We start from the raw sequence: 15,593 nt of genomic DNA, 5'->3' as shown, positions 1-15,593 counted from the left end.
TTCATGAAATGTGTTCTTTTATTGATCACTAAGCAAATGTCTATGTGACTTTTGACATGAACTCTTGTGTGATAAACAACTAACAGCTTCCTCTTTTCTAAGAACATACAGTCTTAGAAAAGGGGAACCTCAGCTCTGAGTTCTTAGAATAACTCCTCTGTCAGGAATAATTGGTAGAGATGAATATTTACAGCTCCTATGCCAAGTGCATAAATACACGTAGCTCTTTCACTTTGAAGTTGCAGATATTGACTATATGAAGCTTCGGGTGTTTCAGTAATTTTACAAACAACCTACACAGGTAAAAATCCTTTTGAGAAAACAAGATTACCAAATGTCATTAATAACCTCTTACAGACAGGTCTGACCTGTCTGTAAGAGGTTCCTATTTTTGTGGCTTTTATGAGCTGGAAGCCCAAATTATGTACAAATAAACAACTAAGTCCTTAAAATCATTTAAGTTGTGGGCCCTGAGTCTATAATCTATGAAAGTTTTTTTGAATGGAATTATGGAAATAAATATACTTTTCCATGATATTCTAATTTTTTGGAAAGGCTCTGTTATTCCATTGTCTTTGCGCATGCTGGTATTGTCTGTTGTCGACTGTGTTCTGAGAGCAAAGAAATAATTAGAGCCCAATTCCTTGTACTTGTGCACATAGTTGGTCAAAAAGTAATAATTGTATATATTAAAATAAGTAAGAAAATTTATGTTTTGCTAAATTATTTTATTATTGTAACAAAGCTTTTTGGCAATACCCCTTTTTTTATTCATTTATTTATTCTGTTTATTTCCCCTTAAATTGAGCCTTATTTGTAAGGAAAACACATTTCTGGGATGAGCAGCGGAGATGAGTATGTGGGCCGTGCCCATGAATGACTTGACAAATCTCTGCCAAACATCTTGTTTTAAGCTTCTGGCAGCTGACAATCAGGTGATTAGCATGGACTCGGCTACAACTGTCAGTTGTTGTCTCCTCTAAGCATCCCACGTTTGACTGATCTGGATTGAGCTGGAGCCACAGAGCAACTTCAAGCTGGTGTTCCACAGCAGCATCTCCAAACTGAAGGTATTATTTGTATTATTATTTCATACTTTACACTCCTGGTGATGAAGCAAAGTCCAGACAGCCAGAGCTAGAGTTACCTTGTAGTCTCTTATAGTCACCTATATTATATTATATTATATTATATTATATTATATTATATTATATTATATTATATTACATTATCCATTTTCTTCTCCTTATCCAATTTAGGGTTGTGGGGAAACTGCCATAGGGCAAGAAGCGGGATACACTCTGCACAGGTCATCGGTCTGTAGCAGGGGAACACAGACCAACCATTCACACTTACATCTACAACACCTACAGCCAATTAAAATCACCAGTGAACCCAACAAGCGCGTGTTTGGACTGTTGGAGGAAACCAGAGTACCCGGAGAGGACCCAGCCAGACTCCACACAGAAATATCAGCCATGATGGTGGATTATATGATATAATATGATATGATAAATACATTCTGGGATCAGGCTAGTGACTGAAAAATTACAATTTTATTGCAGTCATTTAAAGTAAAACGATGTTCTGGGTAAACGATTTGTTGCATTATTGCTAACATAGGTTTTTATAAATGTAATTCTATTAATCGCTAAACAAAATAATGGCGAAGATGACTGAAATCATTCTAATAGTATTGAGATTAATTTGAGCGCTGATATTCTTAAGGACGAATCCTCGTCTCCTCTCCACGCCTTCTCTCCTCCCCTTCGTCTCTCTCTTCATCCTCGCCAGCCTTCATCCTCCACCTGAAGCTGATGTGGACACAAACACTATTCTTCCTTTGATGTCAGAGGGAGAGAGTCCTCTGCTTTTGCTCGCATCTAACGCGGTTGGAGAACGACTCTTCGTTTTTCGGCCAGGCCGCTTTAGGGCACGGCAGGGCGGAGAAGGAGCGACGCGGGGTTCGGTGCCGGAGCGGGTCTGCGGAGCTCTGGCAGCGGCTGCTTAATGAAGGAAAGAGCCGCGGGCTGATTACAGCACCGAGACAAGCTGCAGGAGGAAATCCGAGGAGCTGATTCTTTCAGAGTGAGCTGCAAAGGAGCATTCACCATGTTTCTGTCCGTGTGTCTAATATGGACACAGCTGCTGCTCACAGGTAAGCGCCTGCTGTGTGTTACTTCACAGTGATCCTGTTTCGGTGATTAAATATGTTTCTACAGTCCAGCCTGTAAACATGCGCGCAGATGGTGCTCACATCTCCTCTAATGTGCGGTTTGCTTGTTTGATAGCTGGCTGAAGGTCTTCCAGATAAAATAAGAAAGAAAAACTGCTAGCGTCCTTAATAGGATTTTACCCAGTGCAGGTGATGTTATATCAACTGCAAATACATAGTTTAAGTCCTTAAGCTGACATTCCTCAGAAGAAGTGCTTAAGTCTTCCACAGTAGAGGAACAAAAACATAGAAAAGACTTTTAAATATTGTCTGTACAGAAGTGTTGAATATAGATGACTCTATTGCTGCAAATACTGCAAAAATAGGCTATGATAGAACCCATTTCCATTGCTGACTCATATAGTTTTCCAGTATTTTCTAGTGCAGATGCTATATCATTTTCACAGAGCAACATTTTAATAGTTTCTGTTTAATAATGTTAATCCCAGAATGACACACTGAAGTGGGGTACTGTGATTTTGAGCATAGCATTTTAAGACCTGTGCTTGAAATTTTTTTTTCCATTTAATAATTTCTGTATCAAAAGGATTGCATTTAAAAATATTCCATTTCTATAATCGAGTCATCTGAAGCTGCGGCAGAAGGTGCTGGCATCCTCACTGCACCTTCCCGGCTGTTTTAATGACGCAGTTCCTGAGCAAAGTCTCAAAATTGAATCTAGGTCAGAGTAAACCACCAGACTGTGTCCCCACAAACCTGGGCTCCTAATTGGCAGCTGGACAGCTGCTGTGTTTTACACATGAGGTTGTATAGAAATTCAAGAAGATCGATGGCTCCCACACTGCAGGGATTCACTTTTACCTGTGCACCACAGACAGATGCATTTCAGTATTGCTACATGATATGACTGGTAGAAGCAGGTGCTGGGCTGGAAACAAGCGCACAGCTGAAGAATAAGATCAGCTACTGGCTCACTGCAGGGCTCCATTTTTACCAGGCTGAGGTAAAACTGGAGCTCTGCAGTAAGTGAGCTGTGGAGCATTTTCCTCTGTTGTGAGGTTGTTTTGGCACAAATGCTGCCCTTTTTGGCATGCATATGTAAGTGCTTTTCTTTTTTGTAAACTAGAAACTTCTCGGTTCAGATTCCTCCAAGTACAGTTAGGTTCCTGCTGTTTAAAGACAAGTTTTTAATTTGGCTAAAAATGTATCATTGCTCCTTTGATTTGTCTCCATACGAGCATCCCTTTGACTTTTCTGTCTGACAACGGGCATGAAGCCTCCTGGGGGAAATGAAAGCTCCTAAACAGGAAGAAGATTGCACTTTTGTTTTCCTGGAAGCTGCTTTTAGATTTCCCCAGGCAGGTGAAATGGATGCTGCTGGAACGACTGGAATAACTCTAATAAAAGGTAGAGGGAAATGGGTTTGCTTTTTGAAGTAGGTTAAGAGTTTCATAGGAAAGGTTTGGTGTTCTTCGTTGGGTTTCTCCAAATTTGAGAATGGATTTAGGAAAGGTCTAACCAGAAGAAGGGGACTCAATCGGGATCCAGAAATTTCTGAAAGGATTCTTTACCAATACAAGAGAGTGGGCATGATTAAATAAGAATGACAGAAGAAGAAAATATTACAGACAAATCCAGATCCAGATATTCGTCTTGTTCCAGGGACTTAGCTCATTCATGTTCTGAAAAGAATTTTACTGCCTTAAAAATTGTAAAGAGTCCTGATTCTGCATCACTGCTTGGATGTAAACAAAGATGGCAATAACATTGATATCTCACACCTTGAATGGGATTACTATGAAGCTTTTAAGGCAAAGAAAACTAAAAGTAAGCACTTTTGAAACATCTTGACATAGGAACACTGAGATCTCCTGAGACGCTGGTATTGTGCGACCACATTGGTTTGAGACTGATGGAGTTTTGACTATAGTGTGAGATCTGTAATCTTCATAATTTGATATTTGAGAGGTACATAGCTTTTTGCAGATTTGTGTACATCACCTGTTGGATGAGCACTTTTTTTTGTCTTCCTTCTTTTGGCCCTTTCAGGGCAGATCAGTGTTTGGTGTCTGTTGATTTTGGCAGACTTTGTTGACCACAAACAGTTGTGGTCTCTAAAGCTAATTGGAGCCTGTTGTGGCCTTCTTACAAGTATCTGATCAACAATATGACCTATATGCAGTGAAATTGTAGAATTTTATTTGGATGTTTTCCAACCTTCTAACCAATTTTGCTCACTTCGCTGATAACCTTGCATGGCACTCATCACAGATATGGTGACTAGGTCCAATAAAACATGATGGAGGCCCAAATGCTAAAGGTAAGGCTTCAAAATGCGGAGCTCAGAAACAAAAGGGTGATGTCACAGTGGCTACATCCATCTTTTCTATACAATCTGTGTTATAGACCCCAAATGTTCCAGTGGGTACATTCCTACCCGCTGCAGTGGGAGATTCTTTTTTTTTTTTTTTTTTTTTTTTCAAGACAAACATTGGATGGAAATAAAGACAGAAGACAAACACGATACTTAACTTGAAACAGATTTATTTTACAGTAACAAGAAGTCAACATCCTTGTGTCCTTGTTTTTTCTCATTTAAACCTGTTAATGAATTTTAATAGTCATAACTTTAAACATCTCTCCTCCTCTCTCACACACGCGCATACTGAAGACTTTGCCCTTGCTCTAATTTGACCTGTGATTTGCTGGTAGTCTCATGGAAAAGAGGCAGAGCCGGCTCCTCTGTCCAATCCGAGCACAGCTCAACTCAGCATTGTGCATGGCAACCAGGAAGCTGTCACTAGGGAAAAAGATGCCAAACAGAGACGTGAAGAGCCATGTCAGCTTCCCGGACGCCTGAAAGGCCTGCTTCAGTTTTTCATTTCAGCTGAGACCTGATTTATTGTTGCAGCTTCCTGTTGCTGTTAATGTTTTACAGCAAAATTCAACATGTTTCTTTTATTTTTAATGAAACCTACTTTCAGACATGTATTTTCCAGATAAAATTGAGACTATATCAGGTCTCTGTTCCTGGTTTCTGTCTGCATTTGTTGACTCACAGAAAACAGGTTTTTGGCACCGATACAGCAGAGAAAAATAATGTTTGCAGACCGACAGCAGTCGGAGGACACCTTCTTTTCCGTGTCTTTGCTGCCAGAACAAACATTGGAGTCTAGCAGACGGCCGGACGAACAGTCTGTCAGCTCAGGCTGAAGCTGCAGGAGAAATTTCCAGCATCATCTGCTCACTCCTCCTCCTGCAGACAGTGAAAATAACATAAGTGATGCAAGCTAGCGTTATAGCTAGGCAGCAGAAAAACCTAACAAATTGACTTTAATAAATAAAAAGATGGACAATACACAAGTCTATCGCTGTGAATATACAGAGTTTCATGCACTTGGCCTCTTGTGTTGGTTAGACATGATTAGTCATATTAAAGTTTAATTCTTGATTGATTCACATGCAGACTTGAGCTTTTAAATGTCTTCAAGTGTATATTTCAGAAACTTTCTGCTTAATGAAATCGGTTAATTTTCTGTCCGCCAGCAAACTAAACATGAAGAGGACCGGCCACTTCTGATGGTTCTTTCATGTCTGAGTGTTCTTTAAATAGAAAGGACCATGAATGAATATGAAATGGAGAAAGTGCTTCTCTCAGTCACCCCCCCACCACCACCACCACCACCACTCAGGATAAATAAAGACTGATGGTGAATTATGCAGTGTTCGTATTTATCACAGATGGGTGGGTTCAGTCAGTGCACAGGGGTTTCCTCTCAGCCTGCCTGCAGACTCATGAAAGTCTCTGTCCTGCCCAATGAGCTGGGATGGCAGAGGTAGACAGATGGGATCTCCTGCACTCATTTTGTCTGCTGCTTTCTCTTCATCTCTGTGAGAGATACTGAATGTGATGTGTTGGAGAACGACATGATGAAAGATAAGAGGCATGAGGAGGAGGACACAGCAGAGGATTTTTACAAGAAATAGATTTTTGAACTGTAAAGCCTTTGTGCACGTCTTCTTTCTCAAGTCTCGAGTGAAAAGCTTTGGATAAATGCCAGCACACAGATTACTTTGAAAAATTTTTTTATGAGTAATTAAAATCTACTAAAGAACTATTAACATTAATTTAAATTAATTATTGTAAAATAACGCTCATTCTCTGAAATTATTTTAACTAGCAACTGATTTGACGCTTTCCTACTTCTGTGGACATTATCCACATCTTTACATTAAAAATAGAAAAAGTATTTTTATTTGTGAAGTCCAAAAAATTGCTCATCTAATTCCCACTTATGTCAAATGTGTCATGTTCATGGTTTTGCAATTAATAGTTTTGGTCTCTTTAGCTGATTTTATCCATCATAACAAATGTAAGGAGGTAATGTTTTTATAACTCACCTGTTTAAATCGCATTAACCTTTAAATTTGCATCATGGCAAAGTTGCATCGGGGCGATCGTGGCTCAAGAGTTGGGAGTTCGTCTTGTAATCGGAAGGTTGCCGGTTCGAGCCCCGGCTTGGACAATCTCGGTCGTTGTGTCCTTGGGCAAGACACTTCACCCGTTGCCTACTGGTGGTGGTCAAAGGGCCCGGTGGCGCCAGTGTCCGGCAGCCTCGCCTCTGTCAGTGCGCCCCAGGACAGCTGTGGCTACAATGTAGGTTGCCATCACCAGTGTGTGAATGTGTGTGTGAATGGGTGGATGACTGGATATGTAAAGCGCTTTGGGGTCCTTAGGGACTAGTAAAGCGCTATATAAATACAGGCCATTTACCATTTAAAGGCGTGGCTTTGTGACTGACAGGTGAAGTGTGAGTCAGACGGCTGCTAGCTGAGTGCTAAGCTTTTCCAGCATTTTTAGTGCAATTATCTGACCAATAATATGTCTGCTGTCAGGTTAAATGCACTAACAGTCCATTCAAGAAGGTTGTGCTCCAGTTTATGTGAGTAAGGAGGATTTATTTTAGATATTACTTAGTGCTACCTAGTAAGCTCTATTTGTGCATTGCACAGACCTGCTAGCATTAACGAATATGTTCGTTAATCTGGTCACTTCTGGCTCCAAAAAAAAACAACATGGAAAAAAACAACATGGCGGGACCCAAAACACTAATGTTGAGGCTTCCAAACCAATGGATGAGGTATAGCTTTAGAAAAATACTTTAGTTTAAGACTATCCACTATCAGCCAGCAGGCCACAGCCAGGCTCCACCATCAGCCAGCAGGCCACAGCCAGGCTCCACCATCAGCCAGGCTCCACCATCAGCCAGCAGGCCCAGCCAGGCTCCACCATCAGCCAGCGGGCCTAGCCAGGCGCCATCATCAGAAATTCCGCTTCCGGGTCCCTCGTGGTGGCCGCCTCGTGCTCTCGCTTCAGTATGCCACCCAAGAAAGGCCCAACACCAGAGGAGGTTGAGGACATTAAAACCTCCCTCGGAGCGCTGTGCGGAGACGTGGCCGCAGTCAGGGCGCAGCAGGAGCTGCTTCTGGAGGAGGTAAAACAGCTACGCCTCCAAAATGCCGAGAAGGACAGACGGATCATGGATCTCGAGCGGCGGGTGGATGAGCTGGAGCAGTACACCCGTACGAACGACGTGGTCATCAGCGGTATTAAAATCAAGCCGCGCTCATATGCGCGCGCGGTGGCCGGGAACGTCGGGGAGCCCAGCGACGAGGAGACCCGCTTGGTGGAGCAACAGGTGGCGTCCTTCCTCCAAAGCAAGGGGATAGAGATGGACCTAGAGCACATAGAAGCATGTCACTCACTGCCCAGGAGGAGTGACAGACCGCCGGCCGTCATTATGAGATTTGTCAATCGGAAGAACAAGGTCGCACTGCTGAAACAAGGACGCAAACTGAAAGGCACGGACGTTTTCATTAATGAGCATCTGACACGAAAAAACGCAGACATCGCGAGGAAGGCAAGGCAACTGAAGAAGAACGGTAAAATACAACATACATGGGTAATAAATTGTAAGATTTTCATTAAGCTAAACGGGACACCAGAAGAGGCAAAAGTACTGATAGTGAGGAACATGGAGGATCTGGACAAGTATAACTGACACCAATGTATCAATTACACCAGGAAATGACATGGACACGTTGAAATCAATTCTTCAACAGAAAGTAATTGATCTAGATTGTGAATATAAGGAGCATAATATAATAGATCCAGAAATAGATTCTGAAAGTAACTTTCTCTCTACTTTTGTTAAAAATTGTAATTATTTCACTCAGGAACAATATGAAAAAGAAATTAACCTAGACGGGAAGCTCTCATTAATTCACTTTAACAGCAGAAGTATGTACTCTAATTTTGATTTCATTAAGGACTATTTACAACAATTTTCTCGCCCCTTTAGTGTTATAGCCATCACTGAAACTTGGTTCAATGTCGATAAAGGAATAGATTTTTGTTTGAATGGATATGATTTAAAATACATGAATAGATTAAATAAGGCGGGCGGCGGGGTTGCTATATATGTTCATAACTCTATAAACTATAATGTTGTAACAACTATGTCTATGGCTATTGATGGAATTTTGGAATGTTTGACTATTGAGATTATGAATGACAAAAAGAGAAATGTTATAATAAGTTGCATATATCGGACACCCAGTTCAAGTATTGACACTTTTAATGAATGGATAGAAAAAACGTTTGCTTCAGTGAACCAAAAATTACTATTTATCTGTGGTGATTTTAATATTGATTTGCTAAATCCAACAAGGTTAAAAGCCATTGATGACTTTACTGACACGATGTACAGCTTATCACTATATCCAACAATAACAAAGCCAAGCAGAATAACTTCACATAGCGCCACTATTATTGACAATATTTTTACTAATGTCATGGATTTCCAAATTAATAGTGGCCTGCTTGTCTGTGATATAACTGACCACTTACCAGTTTTTACTTTGTGTGACTGTGATTTAAAAAAAATAGATACCAAGATCATGATAGCAAAGCGAACAATAAATGAAGAAGCAATTCATGCCTTCAATTTCGATTTAGCACAACAAGATTGGAGTTCGGTGTATGAAGAGTCAGATGTGGACAAGGCTTATGATAATTTCCTAGATATTTTTACTATGTGGTACAATAAACATTGTCCTGTAAACGAACACATGACAAAGAAAAAAAAAGATAAAAAGTCCTTGGCTCACAAAAGGAATTATTAATGCTTGCAAAAAGAAAAACAATCTGTATAAACAGTTCATCAAAGTAAAAACAAAAGAAGTGGAACAAAGATATAAAGCATATAGAAATAAATTGACTGATATTATAAGAACGAGCAAACAACTTTATTATAGAAGAAGATTATATGAAAATAAAAACAATATAAAAGGAACTTGGGATGTGTTAAACAACTTAATTAAACAAGGATCTTCTGGAACATCATATCCTGAATATTTTACTGATGCAAATGGTGAAAATCACAACATGAGTAATATTGTCGATGGGTTCAATAAATTCTTCATAAATGTTGGCCCTGAACTAGCAGCAGACATCCCGTGTCATAAAAATGAAAATATCAGTAATATAAAATCAAATCCCTTTTCACTGTTCCTCTCAGCTACAAATGAGCAAGAAGTAATAAATATCACATTAAAATGTAAAAGTAAGTCTTCAATGGATTATCATGACATAAATATGTCTGTAGTTAAACAGGTTATTCTGAATATTGCTAGTCCCTTAACATATATCTGTAATTTATCATTTCAGTCTGGTTGTTTTCCAAAAAAAATGAAAATTGCGAAAGTAATACCACTATATAAAAGTAATGACAAACACAGTTTTACCAATTATAGGCTTATTTCTCTACTGCCTCAATTCTCAAAAATTCTAGAAAAACTCTTTAATTCAAGATTAGAAAAATTCCTTGAAAAACATCAAATAATAAATGTTGGTCAGTATGGTTTCAGAACGCAAAGAACCACTTCAATGGCGATAATTGAGGCAGTAGAAGAAATTACTGATACACTGGATAAAAATAAATATGCAGTTGGTATTTTTGTTGATCTCAAAAAGGCCTTCGACACAATCAATCACTCAATATTATTGGATAAATTGGAAAGATATGGTATTCGAGGGAAAGCTGGTAACTGGTTAAAAAGTTACCTAACGGGTCGGGAACAATATGTTAGCATAGGGCATTACCATTCAGAGAAACTTGGTATTACATGTGGTGTTCCCCAAGGGTCAGTGTTGGGACCAAAACTTTTCAATGTATACATAAATGATATTTTTGATTTTTCTCAAGTACTTAAACTCATACTGTTCGCAGATGACACCAACATATTTTTCAGTAGCGATGATTATACTGATCTTGTAATGACCGTAAACAGGGAGCTAAAATTAATAAAAAAATTGATGGACATAAATAAATTATCATTAAATATAAATAAAACTAAAGCAATGTTTTTTGGTAATTTAAAATATAATGTAGAATTACCAATTATCATTGAAGGTGTACCAATTGATAATGTGAGTGAAAATAAATTTTTGGGAGTCGTAATTGATAATAAAATTTTATGGAAACCCCACGTCAGACACATAAAAACCAAAATTTCCAGAAGCCTCGCAGTTTTGAACAAAGTGAAACCATACCTTGATAAAGATGCACTTCGTACTCTGTACTGTACTCTGGTTCTTCCATATCTTACATATTGTGTGGAAGTGTGGGGAAACACATATAAAAATACAACTAATCCATTAGTCACAGTACAGAAACGAGCACTGCGTATTATTCACAAGGCTGGTTATCTAGATCATACTCACAAATTCTTTCTTCAGGCAAAGTTACTTAAATTCCAGGATCTGGTTAATTACAATACATCCATAATTTTGTATAAAGCTTTTACTAAACTTTTACCGGCAAATTTACAAACTAGATTTGAAATTCGAGAAAAGGTTTATACACACCACATCGAAAGGAGCCAGCTGAGGTGGTTCGGGCATCTGGCAAGGATGCCCCCTGGGCGCCTCCTGGGCGAGGTGTTCCAGGCATGTCCCACCGGGAGGAGGCCCCGGGGCAGACCCAGGACACGCTGGAGAGATTATATCTCTCGGCTGGCCTGGGAACGCCTTGGTATTCCCCCGGATAAGCTGGAGGAGGTGGCTGGGGAGAGGGAGGTCTGGACCTCTTTGCTTAGGCTGCTACCCCCGCGACCCGACCTCGGATAAGCGGATGAAGATGGATGGATGGATGGAAAAGGTTTATAATGTGAGAGGCTTTGGAGAATTCAAATTACCCAGAACTCGAACAACCCGTAAAGGTTTTTGTGTGTCTGTATGTGGTGTGAAAATCTGGAACAGTCTGAGTTTACAATTGAAACAATGCAAAATTATTCATAGATTTAAATTTCTCTACAAACAGTTGGTCTGGTCACAGTATACTCAATGATGCTTTTAGTGTGCTCTGTAATGTATGTTCTCTTACCATTGCTGGTATGGATTCCAAAAAAAAAAAAAAAAGTGTGCGTATGTATGTACATATATGTACTTGTGTGTGTAGATATATATGTATGTGTGTTTGTTACTTGTAGTTATTACTGCCTGTTACCTGTGGTAATGCAATTTATAATTTATATATTCTGTATTCAGTTATGAAGGCTCTAATTGTTGTTTGCGAGCTGCCGTTTAGATGCTTGTATGTGCCCGGGGCTGTTGATAGGTCTGTATGCAATGATGGGCGTAGCTGCGGGAAGTTTGTTTTTTTTGTTGATGAGTGAGTATAGGGGTGGGATTTAATAAGTTTTCTTCGTCCCACTCCTTTTTCAGGCAAATTTTTTTTTTTTTGTTTTGTGCATTTTATGTTCAATATAGGTATTTGTTGTGCCTGAAAATGAACAAATAAATGAAATGAAATGTGGTGTGGTGCACCTCAGGGTTATGCACTGGGTCCACATCCACTAAGATTATCTCATACCACTTTCATAGAGATTATATTCAGTTGTATTGTATATGCTCGTATGTGAAATCACATACGCTGCTGCACTGAAAGTGCTTCCTCAGGGTTTTTTGTTCCTTTTGCCATGATAATTAAAGGGCGATGGTGAATTACGCAGTTCATATTTGTCACAGTTGGTTGGGTTTAGTTGGTGAGCAGGGGTTTCCTCTTGCACAGTCTATGGCTCCAACACTATACCATTGAGATTAAAAAGGTGCATCATTCATTAGAGCAGCTTCAGTCCGAGTCGATGCAGCAGCATAAATCTGCTCGTCTGACGGACTGTGGAAATTATCCACTGCAGGAATTCTAAACTAACTCTCCCCCCTTCTCTCCACAGAATCATCTTCCAATGAGGCCTCACCTTTCCGCCACTTGGGTCGTTTCCCTCCATCTCTGTATGGTCATCAGGATGTGAACAAACTGCCAGAGTTCCAGCACCACCTCCATCATCATCGTCACCATCAGCACCCTGCCAGATTAGCCAAAGACCTACCTGATGGTCTGTTTCCTCAGGAGCCCGCCGGCCAGCAAAGCCTTAACCTGCTGGCACGACCACATCATGAGGTGCAGCCGGAGCATGCCGCTATATCCGCACGACATTTGGTTACTGTGGTGAGTAACCAGCCATTTGACATCAGTGGAATTCTTAGGATACATGTTATGTTGACACAAACTGAGGAGTGAGCGAAGTGTGAAAGGGTCTCAGGCTGGACATGAACACAGTCATATTAACTGTCCGTTGGGTTTACAGCTTGTCACATTATGATTTTAGCATGTTATGATGTGTACTACCAAAACTGGGGATTAGAAGGGAATTTGGCTTTCTCTTATATCGATGCAGAAAAGTTCGTTTTTATAAATTCACCAGAATACAGAAAACTGAGTGTCTGTGCTGAAAAATGCATTCTTTCTATCAGAGGATGTTTGGTTTCTGAAATATATTTCAGACACAAATGTTCCTTGCTTTAAGCCCTGGAAGTAAATCTGACCAACAGGAATCCATAGTGATGAAATGTCAGTTTGACAGCTGGTGAAATTCCAGCAGCTGAAGGCTGCAGATAAGGAATTTCTGGATGGTGTGATTCAGTCGTCTTATTTTCCCACCGTTGATATGATTTGGATAAACGGGGTGAGGGAGGTTACAGGCAGCTCATGCTGAGAAGATCAGAGGTCGCAGTGAAGGGGCAGGAAGTGAATGATGGGTGAGACGTTGCTCTATCCACATCATGGGTGGAGGAGGAAGAGAGATGCTGCACTCACTGTTGCTATGGTAACCTTGATCGTGTGTGTGTGTGTGTGTGTGCATGAGAGACCCACTTTACCTTCACAATGGGGTGGTTGCGTAACTCAGGGACAAACAGCAGTGACCTTCACAGTGATACTGAGACAACGACACAGGTGGACGAATGAGGGAGATAGGCAGGTAAAAGATGGCAGTGCTAGACGACGGTATGATGACACCAACAAGCTCTCCTTATAAATAACGATGTTGGAAAGCCATAACATTTTTTTCTGTGACCCAGATTCTGACTGCAGGTTCAGCTGTGCTGTGTTCTCACACTGATGCTCAGGTGTGTTCCTCTCAGCAAAGAACACATCCATAAATCTTTTTTTGGACTATTTTTACTCTCATGAGGATTTTTTTTTTCCAGCGGGTCTGTGGAGAAAAAAAAAAATTCTTTCATTTGCTTGTTGCTGTAACTGCATGAGTCATAGTATAAATGTGAATATTCATCCTGTGTCTGAAACAACTCGGGCAACTCTTCCTTTATAATAGCCGTCTTCTGATTGGCTGCGCTTCACTCTAGCAGAAGGTGGAACAACTACTTGTAAAGCTCATTTTTGCTGGGGTTTGATTGTAGTATTACTATTAGTAATTACCACTATTAGTGGTGTCCAGACTTCCTCACTATTGAACACAAGCAGCCACTTTTATTATATATGAGAAGCAGAGATCACCAGGGCGTGACTCTAGTTATAGGAGTTCATGTGTCATCATGTGAACACAGTAAAATATTTCCTGTACTATTTTTGTCTTCATTTACCATTTGCTTGCTCCCCACTGTACCACATATTGGATTTCATGATTGATTCCTTGTGTACGTCTTCAGAGCTGTGGTCAGTCATCTGATACTTGGTCTGATTCACAGCAGGCAGAGAGATTTATTTATAGGACAAACACTGCTGCTGATTCATTTAACTGAATCTCTACATGCCTGAAATGTGAAGTCTCGCTACCAACACTCCCACAATATTTCGCCAAGCAGTCAATGGTGTCATCGCCACAGATGCATTGTAGGAGTAGAGGCAATGTGGAGAAACCTCCAGTGGAAACTAAAAGACGGGCGAGGATGCTGAGAGCTTACAGATGGCTACCTGTCTGTCTCTGCAGCTCAGTCTGCAGGATGCGGGGTCCTTCCAGTGGGGCATAGGTCACCCTTCACAATGCACAATGAATAAATCACACACAGACCAAAACATAAGAACATTTGAAAGGACTGCTGTGAGAAAATAATATGAAATCTAAATTTGTAGTTAAGGAATTAACACATTCATGGGACCAGTTAATATGTGTGTGTGTGTGTATATATGTATGTATGTATGTATATATATATGTATGTATATATGTATGTATGTATATATATATGTATGTATATATGTATGTATGTATGTATGTGTGTATATATATATACACATATATATGTGTGTGTGTGTGTGTGTGTGTGTATATGTGTTTCTTTTGTCGTTTTTTTTTTTTTTTTTTTTTTTTCTTTTTTAAATGGTCTTTCTCTCAGGGTTTGTGATTTGGAAGTCATTGCATTTTGATTTCATTCCTGCTTCCTTTTCCCCTTTTTTATCCCTGGGTGCAGTTTTGTGTGTGTTGTGTTTTTAACATCTTTTCCATGTGGGTGTTCAAATAGGTGTAAATTGTGAAAAGGGGTGGATGTTAATCTAGTGTAATACCCACCCCAAACCCTACCACCATTACTGCTTCCTGTACTCAAATCATTTTTATATCAATATACTGAAAGTCTTTACGTTAGTAAGTGAAACATCGTGTGTTAGCACTGCACTCTATACTGTTTACCAGCCTCTTACAGATTCATAAAGGGCCTTTGTATCCTAAAAATATTCAGACGGGTAATAATCAGCTGCTCACTGTGCTGAGAACCCACACACACACTGAAAATAACCAGTAAATGCTGTTATGATAAATATAATATAAACGAACAGATATAAATTAAGTATATAAAATAAACTCTTCAAATAGAATAAGGTGATTTGATGTCATGATACCACTCTGTGCTGATAAAAATACAACTGCAGTAATTTTTCTCAAAGGAAACAACACAAGCATGAATAATCTAACCTCATGTTATCCCACTCATTCAGCCGTGTGTGTCTGTGTGAGATCTCACTGAGCTTGAGGTCACGTGTCGCTCACGTTTTTCCCACCA

At 39.8% G+C, this 15,593-nt stretch overlaps 1 protein-coding gene across 1 annotated transcript in view; it reads left to right on the top strand.

Moving 5' to 3' along the window:
• Positions 1–1,417: 1,417 nt before the first annotated feature.
• LOC309691907 (receptor-type tyrosine-protein phosphatase R-like) overlaps positions 1,418–15,593 on the top strand; it is a 40,409-nt gene continuing 26,233 nt past the window's right edge. The window contains exons 1-3 of the mRNA XM_082509925.1: positions 1,418–1,484; positions 1,795–2,158; positions 12,473–12,747. Coding sequence (XP_082366051.1) covers positions 2,113–2,158; positions 12,473–12,747 — 321 coding nt within the window. The 5' untranslated portion in view covers positions 1,418–1,484; positions 1,795–2,112. The remainder of the gene's footprint in view (positions 1,485–1,794; positions 2,159–12,472; positions 12,748–15,593) is intronic.

Source organism: Aulonocara stuartgranti (genome assembly GCF_965226115.1).
Source record: "Aulonocara stuartgranti genome assembly, chromosome: 17".
In the NCBI taxonomy this organism is placed as follows: Eukaryota; Metazoa; Chordata; class Actinopteri; order Cichliformes; family Cichlidae; genus Aulonocara; species Aulonocara stuartgranti.
The sequence above is the reverse complement of the archived record's forward strand: the minus strand, read 5'-3'. Positions and strand labels throughout refer to the sequence as shown.